The sequence below is a fragment of the Bubalus bubalis genome, chromosome 2, assembly GCF_019923935.1.
Source record: "Bubalus bubalis isolate 160015118507 breed Murrah chromosome 2, NDDB_SH_1, whole genome shotgun sequence".
In the NCBI taxonomy this organism is placed as follows: Eukaryota; Metazoa; Chordata; class Mammalia; order Artiodactyla; family Bovidae; genus Bubalus; species Bubalus bubalis.
Genome location: NC_059158.1, coordinates 177398759 through 177416231, shown reverse-complemented (window position 1 = coordinate 177416231; position 17473 = coordinate 177398759). Strand labels below are relative to the sequence as shown.

Below are 17473 nucleotides of genomic sequence, written 5' to 3'. Positions count from 1 at the left end.
TTATAGAGACAGTAAAAAAATCTAGAATGTCGGCAGTATAGAAAAGAGCTGCAGGTCAGTACCAACTGATCTCTATTTTTGGCTGTGCTGTGTGGCGTGTGGGATCTTAGTTTCCCAACCAGGTATCAAACCTGGGCCCTTAGCAGCGAGAGTGTGGAATCCTAACCACTGGACCGCCAGGGAATTCCCAATACCGATTGATCTTAACCATCACCATCACTGTTCTAAAACCATAAATGAAGCAATTTCTTAAGCTCTCATCTATGCTCAAAGGTGAAGTTAAAATGCAAGATCCATGTCTAGGAAGCCACATTATACTTCTTCAGCTTATTCATTCTCTGGATGCTTACCCTATTCTGAGAAAAGGTCATAAGGATGACCTGCAGGAAGACAGATTTGGAAAAAGTATCCAATAACTATTGCTACTGCTATATATAATCAGCAGCAGAAAGATGCAAGCATGCTTTTATACTATTATTTTTTTCAGCTTTGTAATAAAGCTTTAAGTTTGGTAAAGCAGAGACAGACCTGAGGAACTGATGTAATGCTCTGATAACCCATCAAGTAAAGGGATTTTCACAGCTACTGCTCTCTTGACCTTCATGATTTCATCTAGAATAGATACTGTCATGAGGCTTAATCTTCATTATTTCATTTGGGATAAATACTATAAGTTTGACAGGTAGCAGAATCCTTTTCATTAGCAGTACTTCAGTCCATATTATAGACAGAGCTACAACACATAGAGCTTGTACCAGATTCCTAAATTGTTCAAGAACATCCTCCACTATCTAGTATAAGGGAGGTTGCTCTTGTAAATAAGGACTAAGGGTGAACCAACTAACTTTATGTCTAGCTGGGTTTTCTTTCTTTTTTTTTTTTTTTTCCTAGCTGGGTTTTCTGAGTGTCTTACCCCAAAAGGAACACTGATCGAGATCAGATGTGGGGTCAATTCATGCCCAACAGTAACACAAACCATCTGCGAATGAGCTTATCATGGATATTGCCTATTGCCACTGTTCACAGTCTATGAAAATAATTCATAGCAATTTGTAGATTATACTAATCATTAATCACTTTGACAAAAATGAAGGGAATCTCAGTTAGATCTAAGGTTCTTATCGTCCATTACATAGAACAGAAGTTCATTTGATTTCTACATAATGGTTCTTTCTCTGCTGACAAGTATTTTCAAAAACCCAAATCCTTCTCCCTCTCTCATTTAATTCTAGAAAGTGAAAAGTGAAAGTGAAGTCGCTATGTTGTGTCTGACTCTTTGCGACCCCATGGACTGTAGCCTACCAGGCTCTCAGGAGCCTCTCAGTCCATGGAATTTTCCAGGCAAGAGTACTGGAGTGGGTTGCCATTTCCTTCTCCAGGGGATCTTCCCAACCCAGAGATCGAACCTGGGTCTCCTGCACTGCAGGCAGACGCTTTACTGTCTGAGCCACCAGGGAAGAGATTCGCAAAACATTCTAGGAGATCTAGGCCAATTTTTACTTTTCTAGAGAATGAATGAGCCTTAATCTTTGTGGTACTTTGGAACTATGAAAAGATTAAAGAAAGTCAAGGCATAATCTGCTTAATTATAACTTCTCTGCCCGCCCTTCTTCCCCCTCAAGCTGTGGGACAGCTGCCTTCCTACTAAATTGTAAAGCAGTATTAAGACCATTATTGTATGTGCATTAAAAACCCAAGTTTTCTGTTCCCTTGAGACACAAAATTGCATGTGAGGTGGGATAATCAAGTTTCAATGACCTATGTCAGTTATACAACAAAGTTGGATCCCAGAATAAAATTCCACAAAACGGAAATAGAACTCAAATTTCTTTAGCATTGTGTAAATAAATTTAGATGTGTTCAACTCTGCACTGGTTTAAAAAAAAAGGTAACAGCAGTGGAAAAAAGGCAAAAACCTAGAAATATACTCTGAAAGTAAAACTAACAGGAGACTCTGATGAATTTGAATTAAGGAATAAGGAAAACAGGGAATACAGGATAATTTCTAGATTTTCAGCTTGGGAAATTGGAGGGATAGTGAAAATACTTCCAAAGATGAAGAAGTTGGGGAAGAGAACAGCTTTGGTGAGGGCTAAGGGCAGGGAAGGAAAGTTATGACCAACCTAGATAGCATATTCAAAAGCAGAGACATTACTTTGCCAACAAAGGTCCGTCTAGTCAAGGCTATGGTTTTTCCTGTGGTCATGTATGGATGTGAGAGTTGGACTGTGAAGAAGGCTGAGCGCCGAAGAATTGATGCTTTTGAACTGTGGTGTTGGAGAAGACTCTTGAGAGGCCCTTGGACTGCAAGGAGATCCAACCAGTCCATTCTGAAGGAGATCAGCCCTGGGATTTCTTGGGAAGGAATGATGCTAAAGCTGAAACTCCAGTACTTTGGCCACTCATGCGAAGAGTTGACTCATTGGAAAAGATTCTGATGCTGGGAGGGATTGGGGCAGGAGGAGAAGGGGACGACAGAGGATGAGATGGGTGGATGGCATCACTGACTCGATGGACGTGAGTCTGAGTGAACTCTGGGAGTTGGTGATGGACAGGGAGGCCTGGCGTGCTGCGATTCATGGGGTCACAAAGAGTCGGACACAAATGAGCGACTGAACTGAACTGAAGGGCAGAGAAAGCTTTTACATATTTTAAGTATGACTTTCCTTTTAGATATCTACGTGGAGATATCAAGTAGGCAGTAGGATACAAAAACAAAATTAGAGCAAGAAGTCAGACTAGGAACACAAATTTGGAATTCATTAACTACTCATCAAATATTTAAAGTAACGAAATGGGTGAGAGAATTCAGAAAGAACAGAGTGAGAGAATTCAGAAAGAACAAAGATGGTGGACTAGAACCAAACCCACTAACATTCAGAGATTAGACAGTAGAAGAAAGGCCAGCAAAGAAGAAAGGCGGGAGAAAGAGTGGTAAGAGGCAGGATACAAGCAGATAGGAATACCCACTGGAACTAGTACTTTCAGTTATTGAAAGGAACTAATGACCTTGACAAAAGCAGTTTCACTGGAAGAATGGTGACAAAGTTAAGTTTGAGAGGGATGAAGGGGGAATGGGAGGAGCAAAACAAGTGAGGGCAACTCTTTCCAGAGGTTCCAAGTGGGGTCATGGAACAACGAGGTCTGTAACTGGTGGGGAAGATGGACTTCAGGGAGGGTTTTGTTTGTGCTTTAAGATGGAAGATACTGGATCATGTATCCACAGACAGGATGGATTAAGAAGAGAAGAATAAGACAATGCAAGAATGGTATTAGGATAATCACAGTACCAAAGTCCTTGGGGTAGGTGAGAACAGACAGGATATGAAGCACAAATAAAAGGTTTTACCTTTCACAGGAACAAGAATACTATTTCCATTCTGACAAGAATAAAACAAGGTAACATGGGTACAAACACAAGTAGGGCTGAAGACTTGGTGGTGGTAGGTTAATAAGGGAACCTCCTGTCAGACAGCTTCTATTTGAGAAGAAATCATCAGTCAAATATGAAGAAAGGTGAGTAGTATGGGTGCTCTGAGAGGAAAGAAATGGTAAAAGGTAAAACTCATGAGTAAAGAGTAGTAGGGTGCCCACTTGAGGCCCTGTGAGTAAACAGTCAGCTAAGTGTATAAATTACCCAGTAATGTTCAGCTATTTAATGTAATACTTACAGAGAAGGTGGACAGTTGGATTAAATCAGGATTGGGGTTTAGCAAGGACAGTACAAGAGGCAAAATTATTGAAGGTATTAGTAAGGGAGTACTTGTAATAACTGCAGAATCCATGTAGAGTAAAAAGGGATAGGAAAAGAAGAGGGACATTATGGGTGTTGGATAGGTCATCTACTTGGACATTCAAATTACCAAAAATAATAAAGGTCTGGATGGAGAAGAAAACAAAGATCTAGTCTTTAAAGAGCAAAATGACTAGGAGTTCAGTCTGAGGTAAAAAGAAAGCTGGAGGAAGGGGCATACATATAGACTTTAACAGCACTAGTTTTTGAAGGAAAAAAAGAACTAATTTTTAAGAAGCAAGAACACTCAACTTACTTCTGGGCCCTGAAGTATATAAGGAACAGACCTTTTTCTTGGGGATGTGAAGTGAAAGTCGTTCAGTCATGTCCAACTCTTTGCATGGACTATACAGTCCATGGATCTCCAGGCCAAAATACTGGAGTGGGTAGCCTTTCCCTTTTCCAGGGGATCTTCCCAACCCAGGGATCAAACCCTGGTTTCCAGTATTGTGGGCAGATTCTTTACCCCTGAGCCACAAGGGAAGCCCAAGAATACTGGAGTGAGATATTAAAAAAAATTAGAGACTCCTTTCATTGATTAGAGCAGTTCCCATATGTATCAGAGTTACCTAGCTATCTTCTTGAAAATGCAGATTCTCATCCACAACAGGTCTTATAAATGATAATCACTGAAGATGAGGCTAGAATGCTACCTTACAAATAAGCACTCCAGGTAACTCTCAGGTATGCTACAAGTTTGAGAACTACTGGAACAGCATCTTTAAGGAAGCAATATATACAACTCAAGACATAACCATTTTTTTTTAAAGGCATACCATCTTTTATTACATGGGAATTATTTAAGGTTAAGCATCTTAAGATATATCTCCTAAACAAATGTCTTTTTATAAAGCAACATACACAAATTTATTCTTCTGAAGTGTGTGGTATAATATGAAAGGGCATAGCTATTTAATTTCAAGGAGAACTATCTGCCCTATGGAGCATACCACCATGATATTCCAAAGAAAGCTTAGATCTCCACAAGAAAAAAAAAAAGAACATTCTACAAATTTTTGGCTAAGGTTTGGTAAGCAGAGGGTGTATCTTATTGAAATGGGTCTCCCTCAGGGCCCAGTATCAATCTTGGGCTCTCAGGGGACTACTTTTCTTTCTTTTTTGGTACAGATGGATAGGTAGAATCATTTGGTTATTAGAAAGCTGGAAACACATCAAGCCATCCAGAGAAGGAGTCAGAGGCTGGCCCACAAATTTTTCTGATTTTGAGTAAAGCATTATTTATTACCTTTAGAAGAACATTCAATCTCAAAACAAAAACACAATCACCAATCCCTAGGAGTAGATCCCATGTGATTTTGCTCCTTAGCTGGTATGCAATAAGGTTTACAGGAGGGCATAAGGATGAACACACATACAAGGCAATGAAAGGATTCTGGATACTCTGAGACAAGTGAGGCAATCAGTGAAAACCAGTTATAAAAGGTCAGCATCACCTGGTCACAGGAATACGTCCATGATGCACAGAATATGGTACTTACTTTCCTCTGACATGGTAAGGTTTGAAGCAAGGCTTGAAGTTTCAGGTTTCTGATCACTGACTTCGGGGTTGCTTACTTGACTGGGAAAACCAAAATGAATACATTAGCCTCTGGTTGATCTGCTGCATTGCTAAAAGTGATTAAATCAAACCAATTTCTTCCTAAATAAGGGGCAAGGTAAATCTACTTCATGAAGTCCTTATTCTTGGTTTTTATCAGCTACCTAACAGCTAAGGCCAAGCCTAGTACCTTCAGCATTCCAGTTCTTTGTCACATCCCTAGACCATGACTGTTTTTATACCACGTGGAAATTTCATATAAGCAACAAGCAACTCAGATTTTCTCTAAAGACCACATGGTAAAAGAAAAACTCTACAGCAACCTAAAACTGCTCTCACTTTATTTCCAAAGTACCAAAGGAATGTAGGGAGATGACTAACTTCAGACAATGGTCCTCACAATCACTTGAAAAGCTTTTTCAAATTACACATGCTTACACAAGAAGGGGTTCTGAACCTGAAGATGGTGCATTACACTGCACTTCTGTTTTCCCTCAATTAAAAACAAATTTTTGTTCTTATGCCTCAAACTGAGCAAAATCTTCCTTAAAAAAACTTATAACACAAATTAAGAGAAACTGAAAAAGACTAAGTCATATAAACTAGGATGATAAATCATTATGTTAGATACTTTAATGTTGGGAAGATCCTCAGTGAGATTCTGAAATGGAGATCACCCTTTGACTTTCACAATGTTCTGCCTCTTCCTCTTACCTTACTTTCCAACTCTCCCCGTATTCCCTCAACCACTAGTATAGAACAGCGCTTAAGGGTTCAGACTCTGGAACCAGACTGCTTGAGCTCATATTGCACTTTGTCAAAACTAGCTTTATGGCTTTAGGCAAGTCACTGAACTTCTCTGTACTCCAGTTTTTGCAACAGTCAATGAGGGATAATTACAGAACCTACCTTTCAGGGCTGTTATAGGGCTTAATGAGTCAATACATGAAAAGTATTTAGAGCAAAGACTAGAAAAACACATGTAACTGTAGCCAGTACTATTATAACACAACTTCTCCCCAGTCCAGGTATCCTTCCCACATTCATGTTCCTGCAGCAAGAAATCTGCTTTGCTGTTCTACACTCTAGGAAGAAGCGGAGGACACTGTCGCAGATACTCCACATACCGGGAAAGATATGACTTTTTTAAAGACTAGAACAAAACTTTATTTTCACTTATTAAGTTAGCAAAGACAAAAAGTTTGTGACACGATGTTGGAGAAGTATGAAAAGAACTATGGTTACATATTCATGGTGGGTAAGTAACTGGAACTGGTGTTTATAAACTAATGAAGAAGTATTTTCATTGCAACATGATTTGTTACATAAAATTTTGGAAACCAATGTCCAACTGGTTAAAGAACTGGGTAAAAAATACGTAACACATCCTCATTCAAGGGAACACTATGCCATCATCAAAAATTTTTTTTCCAGTTTTTCTTTTTTTGGAAAGATAAGACTAATAAACAGTAAGAATAGTTTCTACATAGAAAAATTTAAAAAGAAATGTTACTTATTAAAAATAAGTACAAAGCACCAAAATTCTTAAAGCTCTCATATCTTTTCTGAATGAACCTTTAATATTCAAGCATAGTATCAATAAAGGTTTTTTCCCTGGTATATTCTGAATGTTCAAACAAGTTTTCCTCAGATGTAACTAATTTTAAAAAAGTAAATCTCCAGATGAAGTTTATCTTAATCTATTTACTCAAATGTCTGTACTTTCAAAATAGCACTTAATATAGTAACCAAGACATGACTTGGGAATTGAAAGGTAATTGTATCACTGTTTCCCAAAATGGCTTATTTCTTATAATTACCTGAATGATTGGTAAAAATACAGACTTCTGAGCCCCATCTTATGCCTAATTAAATAGGATTCCAAGGAGAACGGTATAAACCCAGACAAGAACTTCACATTTCTGAATATAATGACTGGTCTTCTATGTGTAAGACTAGTCTGAGTAAGTCTGGGGATCATTGTTATACCAACTGTTGAAAGACTATTTCTAGATCTTGTATTGTAGAAGGTATACTTGTATGATCTGGTGTACAACGGACAAGTTCCTAAAACCCTATGGTCCTGGATTCTTACAGCAAAATCTCCTATGTATTCAACTAAGTATCTAGAGATTAAACAGAAACAAAAGCACCAAGACAGTGAATTAACTCTAGCACTTTGTTAAATATTTGAAATTATATCTAGAAAAATTACTATCTCAAAATATGATTATCCTCAGTTATATAAAATTTTCTTAACGTGTGTATGATAGAAAAAAAAAATACTCCAAAATAAAACTTCCCTTCTCCAAAAAAAGAGCAAAAACACCCAAACTCCAAAAGTAAGCATCACAAATACCTCTTTCTCATTCAATGAAACTCTTGACAATAATGAACACAATCAACCAATGAATGGATAAACAAAACGTGGTATGGACTACTATGAGTATTATTCAGCTTTAAAAAGGAAGGAAACTCTGACACATGCTACAAATGGATAAGCCATTAAGACATCAGGCTAAATGAAACAAACAAGTCACAGAAAGACAAATAATTTATGACTGTGCTGATATAGGTTACTTAAGAGTTGTTAAAATCATAGAGACAGCCGAATGATGGTTGCCAGGAGCTAGAAGAAGGGGGAAATGGAGAGTCTGATGAATACAAAGTTTCAGTTTGGGAAGATAAAAAAAGTTCTGGAGATAGATGGTAATGATTGCCCAACAATGTGAATGTACTTAGTACCACTGGATTATACGCTTAAAAATGACTGAAATGGTGAATTTCAGGTTATTTGTATTTTATCCCAATAAAGCAGTTGCTGAAGGAGATGGAATAATAGCAGGAAAAGATGAAGCTGATAGGCTCCATTGTACAACTGGAGAGAGATGAGCAAGGGAATTAACTTCAGAGAAAAGGGATGCAGAGAATATTAGAAGCAGTGAAGCAGTTAAGGGGGTAGATTCGGTGATAAGACAAGTAAGGCAGTTCCTATCCACTTCTGATTTCTCTTTGGAGTAGGGCGTCAGATCCCCAGCTGAGTAAATGGAAGGGGAAGGGTGAGGAGACGCAGCAGATAGAGGGAAGAAGGGAGGGAGGGAGGCAGGAAGAAAGGCAGGCAGGCTGAGAGGCAGGGAAGAAAGGAGAGAAGGAATGAAGGAAGGTAAGGAGGAAAGAGAAGCAATTTTACCACTGTGAAATAAACCAGGAAGGGTGACTGGATCACCAAGAATGTTTAAGTGCCCACTGAGATGTAATCATGACTGGAAACTGAGACCCGTGAGCAGTTTTGTGTTTTCCTATCAGTGTTCAGATGTTTGGGAATAAGGATGAAACTAGGGTTTTTAAACACTAGGGTTAGGCTAGGGAAGGATGACAGGGAAAAGGGAGAGGAAGTTATGAATGTTTGTAAGAAATTGATTAAAGTAATAGATCTTATCTTTTGAGCAGCACAGGAAGATATGGAAGTCTTTTTTGAGGGAAGGGTCAATGCCTGACAGTGAAAATATGATAGTTCATTGTCATTATAAGTGGAAGTGTAGAGTAAGACACAGGGCTAGTGTGACAATAGAATAAATGAGCTGGAATGCTACTGTGTGAGGTGCAAGATTAGGATTCTTGAAATTAAGATGTTAGTGTGGTATTGGTTCATCTGGCTGGTAGACAAACAACAGGAGGTAAGAACTGTGGACAACTGAAAATCATGGTGCTGTGGAAGCCAGAGTATGACATGCAAAGAAGCTGCCTCTTTTCTGTAAGGGGAGCAGAGCTAATGATTAAGGTGTTCCATGTCCATTTGGTAATTAAGGATTAACTCCTTGGATTTTTTTAATTTCTATTTTTCCTATTATGTATACGTAACTGAAGAATATTCACCATTGTGTCTCCTTCACATCACAGGATCTGAGTGATAACGTGAGATTGGTACATTATGCTGAATAAATAATGAATAAAAAAGGAGAAAAATTCAGCACTTAAGTGTTTCAAGGACAAACTTTATTTTAAGGACAAAGTTTCAGAGGATAATTTTCACCTTAAATCAAATAATTTCAAAACATAAAAACTGATGCTGAAAACCAAAATGAGGGTAAGTCAATCCAAATCATGTCCACATACTGGTCAGCAGGTAAAAACAAATTATAAGTAGGTCATTAAAAAGAAATTCAACTTTGTATACCTTAAAGTTTGCTCTCCTGATTCCTGCATCTTGGCTTTCTTCACCTATAAAATAAATATACAAAAGCATCAATGTCATGATCTGTTTTTAAAATCATCTAGCTACTCAAATGGCAGCCTCAGATTAACTAATAAATTACAGGGTAACTGTTTCCTTTTGTCTTGCTTAGACTTAGATTTATTTCATTAACCCCTGATATATTTTAAAGATGGACTCGTTTTTCACATGGGGCTCTCTTTTTTCTTTTTAATGAAAACAATGTCTTCTAAACTCAAGGTAAAATAAATGGTTTACCAGGATTTTTACTCAACACAGAATGTTTACTAGGATAAGGTATCCAAACTTGAAATCAAACTGCTTACTTTAAAATTTTAACAGACACATAAATATATTTTCAAACAGTAAGTATGGTAATTTTGCAATCATCTAACCATTTATTTAATATAAATATCTTTATATTTATATTACTTACATACCAAAAATAAAAATAAATTCCTATCAGGTTACTAGTAATTTTAAAAATATGCTTCACACTATTCTGGTTTTTTTCCCCATATTCTCATCTTCTCTAAATCCTTCTAAGATAAAAGTATTTCCATTGAAACAGTTTAAGAAGTCACAAATAGAAGATCTATGGTTAACATTACTAATGGTTTTCCCTGTTGTTGTTGTTTTAAATATTACAAAGAATCTGATTTTAGAGTTTTTGAATTAGAATAACTAGTTACAGAAGTAAGCTTAGTGTGCTTAGCCATACAAATTATGAATACTTAAAAAGTATTTCAAGTTCGCAAAGTACAAAGAGTACTGCCAACCCACTACAAGGAGTTAGGTATGCACAGAGGCAGAAACTCTGCTGAACAATTTATTTTTTTAGGCATGCAGAATCTCAGTTTCCCAACGAAGGACTGAACCTGTGCCCCCTGCATTTGGAGTCTTAACCGCCGGACTACCAGGGCAGTCCCTGCTAATAAACAATTTTAAACAAACATATTAGGTGGGAATATAGCTATTATATATGATTAAATTTAAAATTTCAAAGTAAATAATAAATACAACATAAATCCCAGGTCCATTCAATTTCTCATGGACATGTATTCTTCATGAGAAAACATGACAAAATAAATAGAACCAAATACTCTTGGATCCTTGCTTATGGCGTATCAACTGACATTATATAATGCTGCCTTAACTTTCATAGGTGCCAATAAAGATAAAATTAATAAGGGGTATTAAAAAAATCCTCTAAGTTTACAAACAAACACAAAAGTATATGAAGAAAAGGAAACAAAGACAAAACCTTTGAGGTAGATAAACCCTTAGTAAACATGATATTAAATTAAAAAGCCATAAAGGAGAAAATAGGTTGATTTTACAAAAATTCAAAACTTTCATATGATAAAAGATACCATACACCAACCAGGAGGTAAAGTGATTACAGGACGGTATATACTGTGACAAAAAAATTTAACTGTATTACAAATACATGACATAACCTCAATGAAAGGTATGGGAGAAAAATGCACTCATGTAATAATGCTGGAAAACTGTTTTGACTGGAAACTGCAAGGCTTAAGACAAGAAAAATTCAACTTAATACAGGCTCTTATAAGAAAATGTGCTGTCCTTCCCACCTGAAGATGACAGTATTTACATAATGCCAGATAATAAAGTAATTTTCCAATAGTGGTGATGAATTTATGCTTAGCTCACCCAAAGACTCTCTTTGCAATCAAAGAAATGAAGTTAAAACAGTCTATGGTTTACAAACAGTAACCTATACAAAGAAAACTAGAGCAATGAAGAATCTAATTTATCAGTCTTCATTTTATTAGAGCCACAGTGTAACAAATTTAGCTAGAAAACTCTCAAAAAAAAAAAAAAAAAAAAGCCCTGGAGCGAAATTTTAAAATATATTCATAATGGCCTTTCAAGGAAGAACTATGCTTTTTCATTTTTTATCTAATACATTGCGAGCTCAGTACAGTGCTGCTGCTGCTGCTAAGTCGCTTCAGCCGTGTCCGACTCTGTGTGACCCCATAGATAGCAGCCCACCAGGCTCCCCGGTCCCTGGGATTCTCCAGGCAAGAACACTGGAGTGGGTTGCCATTTCCTTCTCCCTCAGTAGAGTACATACACACAAATAGAAACAGAGAAAATGAACCTAAAGACATGTCTACCAAACAAAGAAGTCAGGGGGTGGAAAATGTGCTCCCAGCTAATTCTGTACCTTTCATGACCCACTGCTGGCCTTGATTTAGGCAATTCCGTCCTCCTGTAAGTCAGGGATAGGAAATATGGTACCTTGGCATAGAGGAATTAAACTAACTCAAAGGATACAGATTTCATTGGATTACAAAAGGATGGGTTCAAATAATACAATCCAGAAATGGACAAAAAGTAAAACAGTGCAACTACTTTGGAAAACAGTCTAGCAGTTTCTCAAACAGTTAAACATAAAGCTGCCATATAATCCAGCCATTCCATTTCTGACTATATAACCAAAGAGAAATGAAAACATATATCCACACAAAGGCCTGGACATGAATGTTTGTATCAGCATTATTCAAAATAGCAAAAAAGGGGAAACCCAGTGTCCATGAAGAGATGAATGGATAAACACAATAATGACAAACAAAAATGATGAATGATAAAATAAATCCATATAATGAAACATTCAGCAATAAAAGGGAATGAGGTATCAATACTTGTGCACGCTAACACAGATAAACTTTGAAAAGATTATGCTAAGTGAAAGGAGCCAGTCACAAAGGACCACATACTATATAACCTCCATTTATATGAAATACTCACAAAAGGTCAACAGGAAAAGTAAATTAGTAGTTGCCTAGGATTGGGGCGAGGGCAGAATTGAGGGGTGACTGTTAATGGGTACAGTTTCTTTTTGGAGTGATGAAAATGTTCTAAGATCAACTCTGGTGACAGCTGAAAAACTCTGAATATACTACAAACCATCCAATTGGATACTTTAAAATGGATGTGAATTATATCTCAATAAATAGAGCTGTCATTTAACAAATGACATAATCTTATGGGCATGGTATAACTAAAGGTTACTAAAGGAAGATACACTGACAAATTCATGAATCAGAGTTCTATTTGCGTCTCTGCTTAAAAACAACAAAATCATGCTTTAAATATAGCAGAGCAAAGGAATACAAATAACAACATATGAATTCAGAATATACAGGTTCAAGGCTCAGTTCTGCGAGTTAATTCACTGTGTGTCTACCTCTCTGAAAATAAAACATGACTATCTACTTCAAGAAAGCTGAGCGTAGAAGAATTGATGCTTTTGAACTGTGGTGTTGGAGAAGACTCTTGAAGAGTCCCTTGGACTGCAAGGAGATGCAACCAGTCCATTCTAAAGGAGATCAGGCCTGGGATTTCTTTGGAAGGAATGATGTTAAAGCTGAAACTCCAGTACTTTGGCCACCTCATGCGAAGAGTTGACCCATTGGAAAAGACTGATGCTGGGAGGGATTGGGGGCAGAAGGAGAAGGGGATGACAGAGGATGAGATGGCTGGATGGCATCACCGACTCGATGGACATGAGTTTGAGTGAACTCCGGGAGTTGGTGATGGACAGGGAGGCCTGGCATGCTGCGATTCATGGGGTTCGCAAAGAGTCGGACACGACTGAGTGACTGAACTGAACTGATCTACTTCAAAGACCTGCTTTGAAAATGAAACTGGTGAAAGGGAGTGAATAGGGAGAGAAAGAATGAGTGAGCAGTTTATGAAAAGACAAACTGATATACAACTGTTATATTAAGAAATACCACTTTTTAGATAAGAAAATTACATTATGAATCTCAAATGTCACTCCAGAATTATTCTGAGATGCCTTACAAGTATATAATTATTATGCTTCTTAAGTTTTAACAAGAGGCTAAGTCATACTAGAGCTTGATAAACTGTAATCTTGGGAATAATAAATCCAACAGAAGTCTGCATGAAGTCTTAAAAAGGAAGACGTCTGTGTCAGAATTTATCCACCACTGTCCAACAAAGCATATCATTCTCTTTACTAGAAAGTAATACTGTATGTTCTAGTAGGGGAAAGAGTTTGATCATAACCTAGATGAAATTACACACACACACACAAATTTAATATTATTTTCTTTGATCACACTTACCAACGGGCAGTGGCAACATTAGTCGCTCAGCTGTGTTTGACTCTGCAAGCCCATGGACTGCAGCCTGCCAGGGCTCTCTATCCATGGAATTCTTCAGGTGAGAATACTGGAGTGGGTTGCCATTCCCTTCTCCAGGGGATCTTCCCAACCCAGGGATCAAACCCAGGTCTCCTCCATTTCAGGCAGATTTTTTTATCAGCTGAACCACCAGGGAAGCCCGTACCAATAGTCACCTAATTATTAATTTGACTTCCAGAACTTGATATAAGGAAATCAGCATATAGGGGGTGAGAACAAGCATTCCAAATGACTAGAAAGGTAAATACCTGTGGCAGAGACAACTGCCTGTTCCACCACTGCATATGGAGCATGACTTGCAATGGGAGGCAAGAAATTCGTCTTTTTAAGTTCACAGGCTACCAGTTCAAAAGAGGTCACAACTGGATCTAGTAGAAACTAGTGAGCATCAGATCCTGGACTTGATCTGGATGCAGCAATGGATGGAATTTGGGGCTGTTTCTCTTAAGAGAAATGAATAGGGAAAGGAGTTACATATTGTTTTTTACATCAGAAAATCAAACAGGTGAACCAAAGAAAAGATTATGGTAGATTCACATAAAAACATTCACTAGTCTTTTTCCTCTCCCTGGTTACACAGGATGCTACAGACTGAATGTCTGTATTACGCCCCCCCAAACCAATTCATATTTTGAAATTTTATCCCAAATATGATAAAATGTGCAAGTGGGGCTTTTGGGGTGATAAGATTATGAGGGTGGAGCCCTCACGAATACGATTAGTGCCCTTATAAAGGAGACCTCCTTTGCTATACAGCAAAAATATAGGAGTCTATGAGCCAGGAAGCAGGCCCTTACCAGACACCAAATCACTTATATGTTTGGAATCTAAAACATGATACAAATCAATTTATCTGAAATAGAAACAGACCCACAAACATAGAGAACTGACTTGTGGTTGCCAAGGGAGAGTAGAGTGGGAGAGGGGTGGACTGGGAGTTGGTGATTAGCAGATGCAAAGTATTATATATATGTATAACTGAATCACTTTGCAGTACACCAGAAACTAACACCAACCACACCTCAATAAACTAAAATTAAAAAAAAATCATGACTTTATCATTATCAACTTGGGACAGGACCATTCTTTCCACTGAAGCTTTAGAACTGAACTGAACTGAACAGTCTGTGAAAATTTTCAATATCTGACATTAACTCTTCTTATCCTAGTTATTTTTAACAGTTAATACATGTTCTACATTTTCTGTATTTGTCTATTTCACACCCATTAATCACAGGGCCAAACTAAGAGCCAAAGTTGCTTACATCTCCCCTGCAATTCAGAGCCTATATTTTGAACCATATTCTGAACTATATTCCCCTGCTCTAAATAAACCCAGGGCCAGATACCTAGTGATAGTTTCTGTACCTCAAACCTCCAATCCTAAATAAACAATTACCCTGCCTTACCTTGCCTGTTCAGTTTAGTTCAGTTCAGTCGCTCAGTTGTGTCCGACTCTTTGGGACCCTTTGAATCGCAGCACGCCAGGCCTCCCTGTCCATCACCAACTCCCGGAGTTCTCCCAAACTCGTGTCCGTCGAGTCAGTGATGCCATCCAGCCATCTCATCCTCTGTCGTCCCCTTTTCCTCCTGCCCCTAATCCCTCCCAGAATCCAGGTCTTTCCAATGAGTCAATTCTTCGCATGAGGTGGCCAAAGTATTGGAGTTTCAGCTTCAGCATCAGTCCTTCCAATGAACACCCACGACTGATCTCCTTTAGGATGGACTGGCTGAATCTCCTTGGAGTCCAAGGGACTCTCAAGAGTCTTCTCCAACATCACAGTTCAAAAGCATCAATTCTTCGGCGCTCAGCTTTCTTCACAGTCCAACTCTCACATCCATACATGACCAATGGAAAAACCACAGCCTTGACTAGATGGACCTTTGTTGGCAAAGCAATGTCTCTGCTTTTCAATATGCTATCTAGATTGGTCATAACTTTCCTTCCAAGTAGTAAGCGTCTTTTAATTTCATGGCTGCAATCACCATCTGCAGTGATTTTGGAGCCCAAAAAAATAAAGTCTGACACTGTTTTCACTGTTTCCCCATCTATTTCCCATGAAGTGATGGGACCAGATGCCATGATCTTAGTTTTCTGAATGTTGAGCTTTAAGCCAACTTTTTCACTTTCCACTTTCACGTTCATCAAGAGGCTTTTGAGTTCCTCTTCACTTTCTGCCATAAGGGTGGTGTCATCTGCATATCTGAGGTGATTGATATTTCTCCCGGCAATCTTGATTCCAGCTTGTGCTTCTTCCAGCCCAGCATTTCTCATGATGTACTCTGCATATTAAGTTAAATAAGTAGGATGACAATATACAAGCCTTGATGTACTCCTTTTCCTATTTGGAACCAGTCTGTTGTTCCATGTCCAGTTCTAACTGTTGCTTCCTGACCTGCATACAAATTTCTCAAGAGGCAGGTCAGGTGGTCTGGTATTCCCATCTCTTGAAGAATTTTCCACAGTTTATTGTGATCCACACAGTCAAAGGCTTTGGCATAGTCAATAAAGCAGAAATAGATGTTTTTCTGGAACTCTCTTGCTTTTTCCATGATTCAGCGGATGTTGGCAATTTGATCTCTGGTTCCTCTGCCTTTTCTAAAACCAGCTTGAATATCAGGAAGTTCACGGTTCACATATTGCTGAAGCCTGGCTTGGAGAATTTTGAGCATTACTTTACTAGCATGTGAGATGAGTGCAATTGTGCAGTAGTTTGAGCATTCTTTGGCATTGCCTTTCTTTGGGACTGGAATGAAAACTGACCTTTTCCAGTCCTGTGGCCACTGCTGAGTTTTCCGCATTTGCTGACATATTGAGTGCAGCACATTCACAGCATCATCTTTCAGGATCTGAAATAGCTCAACTGGAATTCCATCACCTCCACTAGCTTTGTTCATAGTGATGCTTTCTAAGGCCCACCTGACTTCACATTTCAGGATGTCTGGCTCTAGGTGAGTGATCACATCATCGTGATTATCTGGGTCGTGAAGGTCTTTTTTGTACCTTGCCTGTAGAAGCCTCAATTACGAGTGTGGCCTATGCATTCCACTACGATACATTCTAGGATTGCTCTATGCGTCTCTGCCTCCTGAATGACACTGGTGCTCTCCCTGGGACCCTTTGTGGCATGCTATGTCTCTTATTTCTAAGAGAATTATAACAGTAAACTTTTCTCTCAATGGCACTGATCTCTTTGTGTTGTCACTCAGTCACCTTCATAAATTAAGACCCAGGTGCAAACCAATTAAAAAAAAAAAAAGATGTCCCATGACAATCACCATCTACAGTCAGCAGAAAATTTTTATTTTTTTTAATTAAAAAAAAATTTTTTTGGCTGCGCCATGTGGCTTGTTGAGATCTTAGTCTCAGGTATCACACCCATGCCCCTGTTCGTGGAAGTGGAAATTCCCAGCCACTGGACCACCAGGAATTTCCAGAAAATCTGCTTTTAAACCACTTTAATTTCTCACCTCTCTCTGAAATAACAATCAGGTTTTGCACGTCATGTTATAGAAACTAAATAGAACGACAAGGAGATGAAGCAGAGGGGGAAAAATGACTCACCAACAGGTCAGCTTCATAATTCTCACTATCTTAAATAGGTAAGGAGCAACTAACAATACTCATTTCAGCAGGATGTCAACATTTACATAAGCCTTTTGAAACTATGACTAGACGTTTGTCTTACAATCTTCCTTGGTACATT

The 17473-nt window shown here is 38.2% G+C and overlaps 1 protein-coding gene across 1 annotated transcript in view; it reads right to left on the bottom strand.

Moving 5' to 3' along the window:
• The window catches only part of EYA3 (EYA transcriptional coactivator and phosphatase 3), a gene marked incomplete in the record, with an annotated part of 89910 nt that overhangs the window by 48035 nt on the left and 24402 nt on the right, over positions 1 to 17473 (bottom strand). The window contains 2 exon segments of the mRNA XM_045164637.1: positions 5293 to 5372; positions 9529 to 9572. Coding sequence (XP_045020572.1) covers positions 5293 to 5372; positions 9529 to 9572 — 124 coding nt within the window.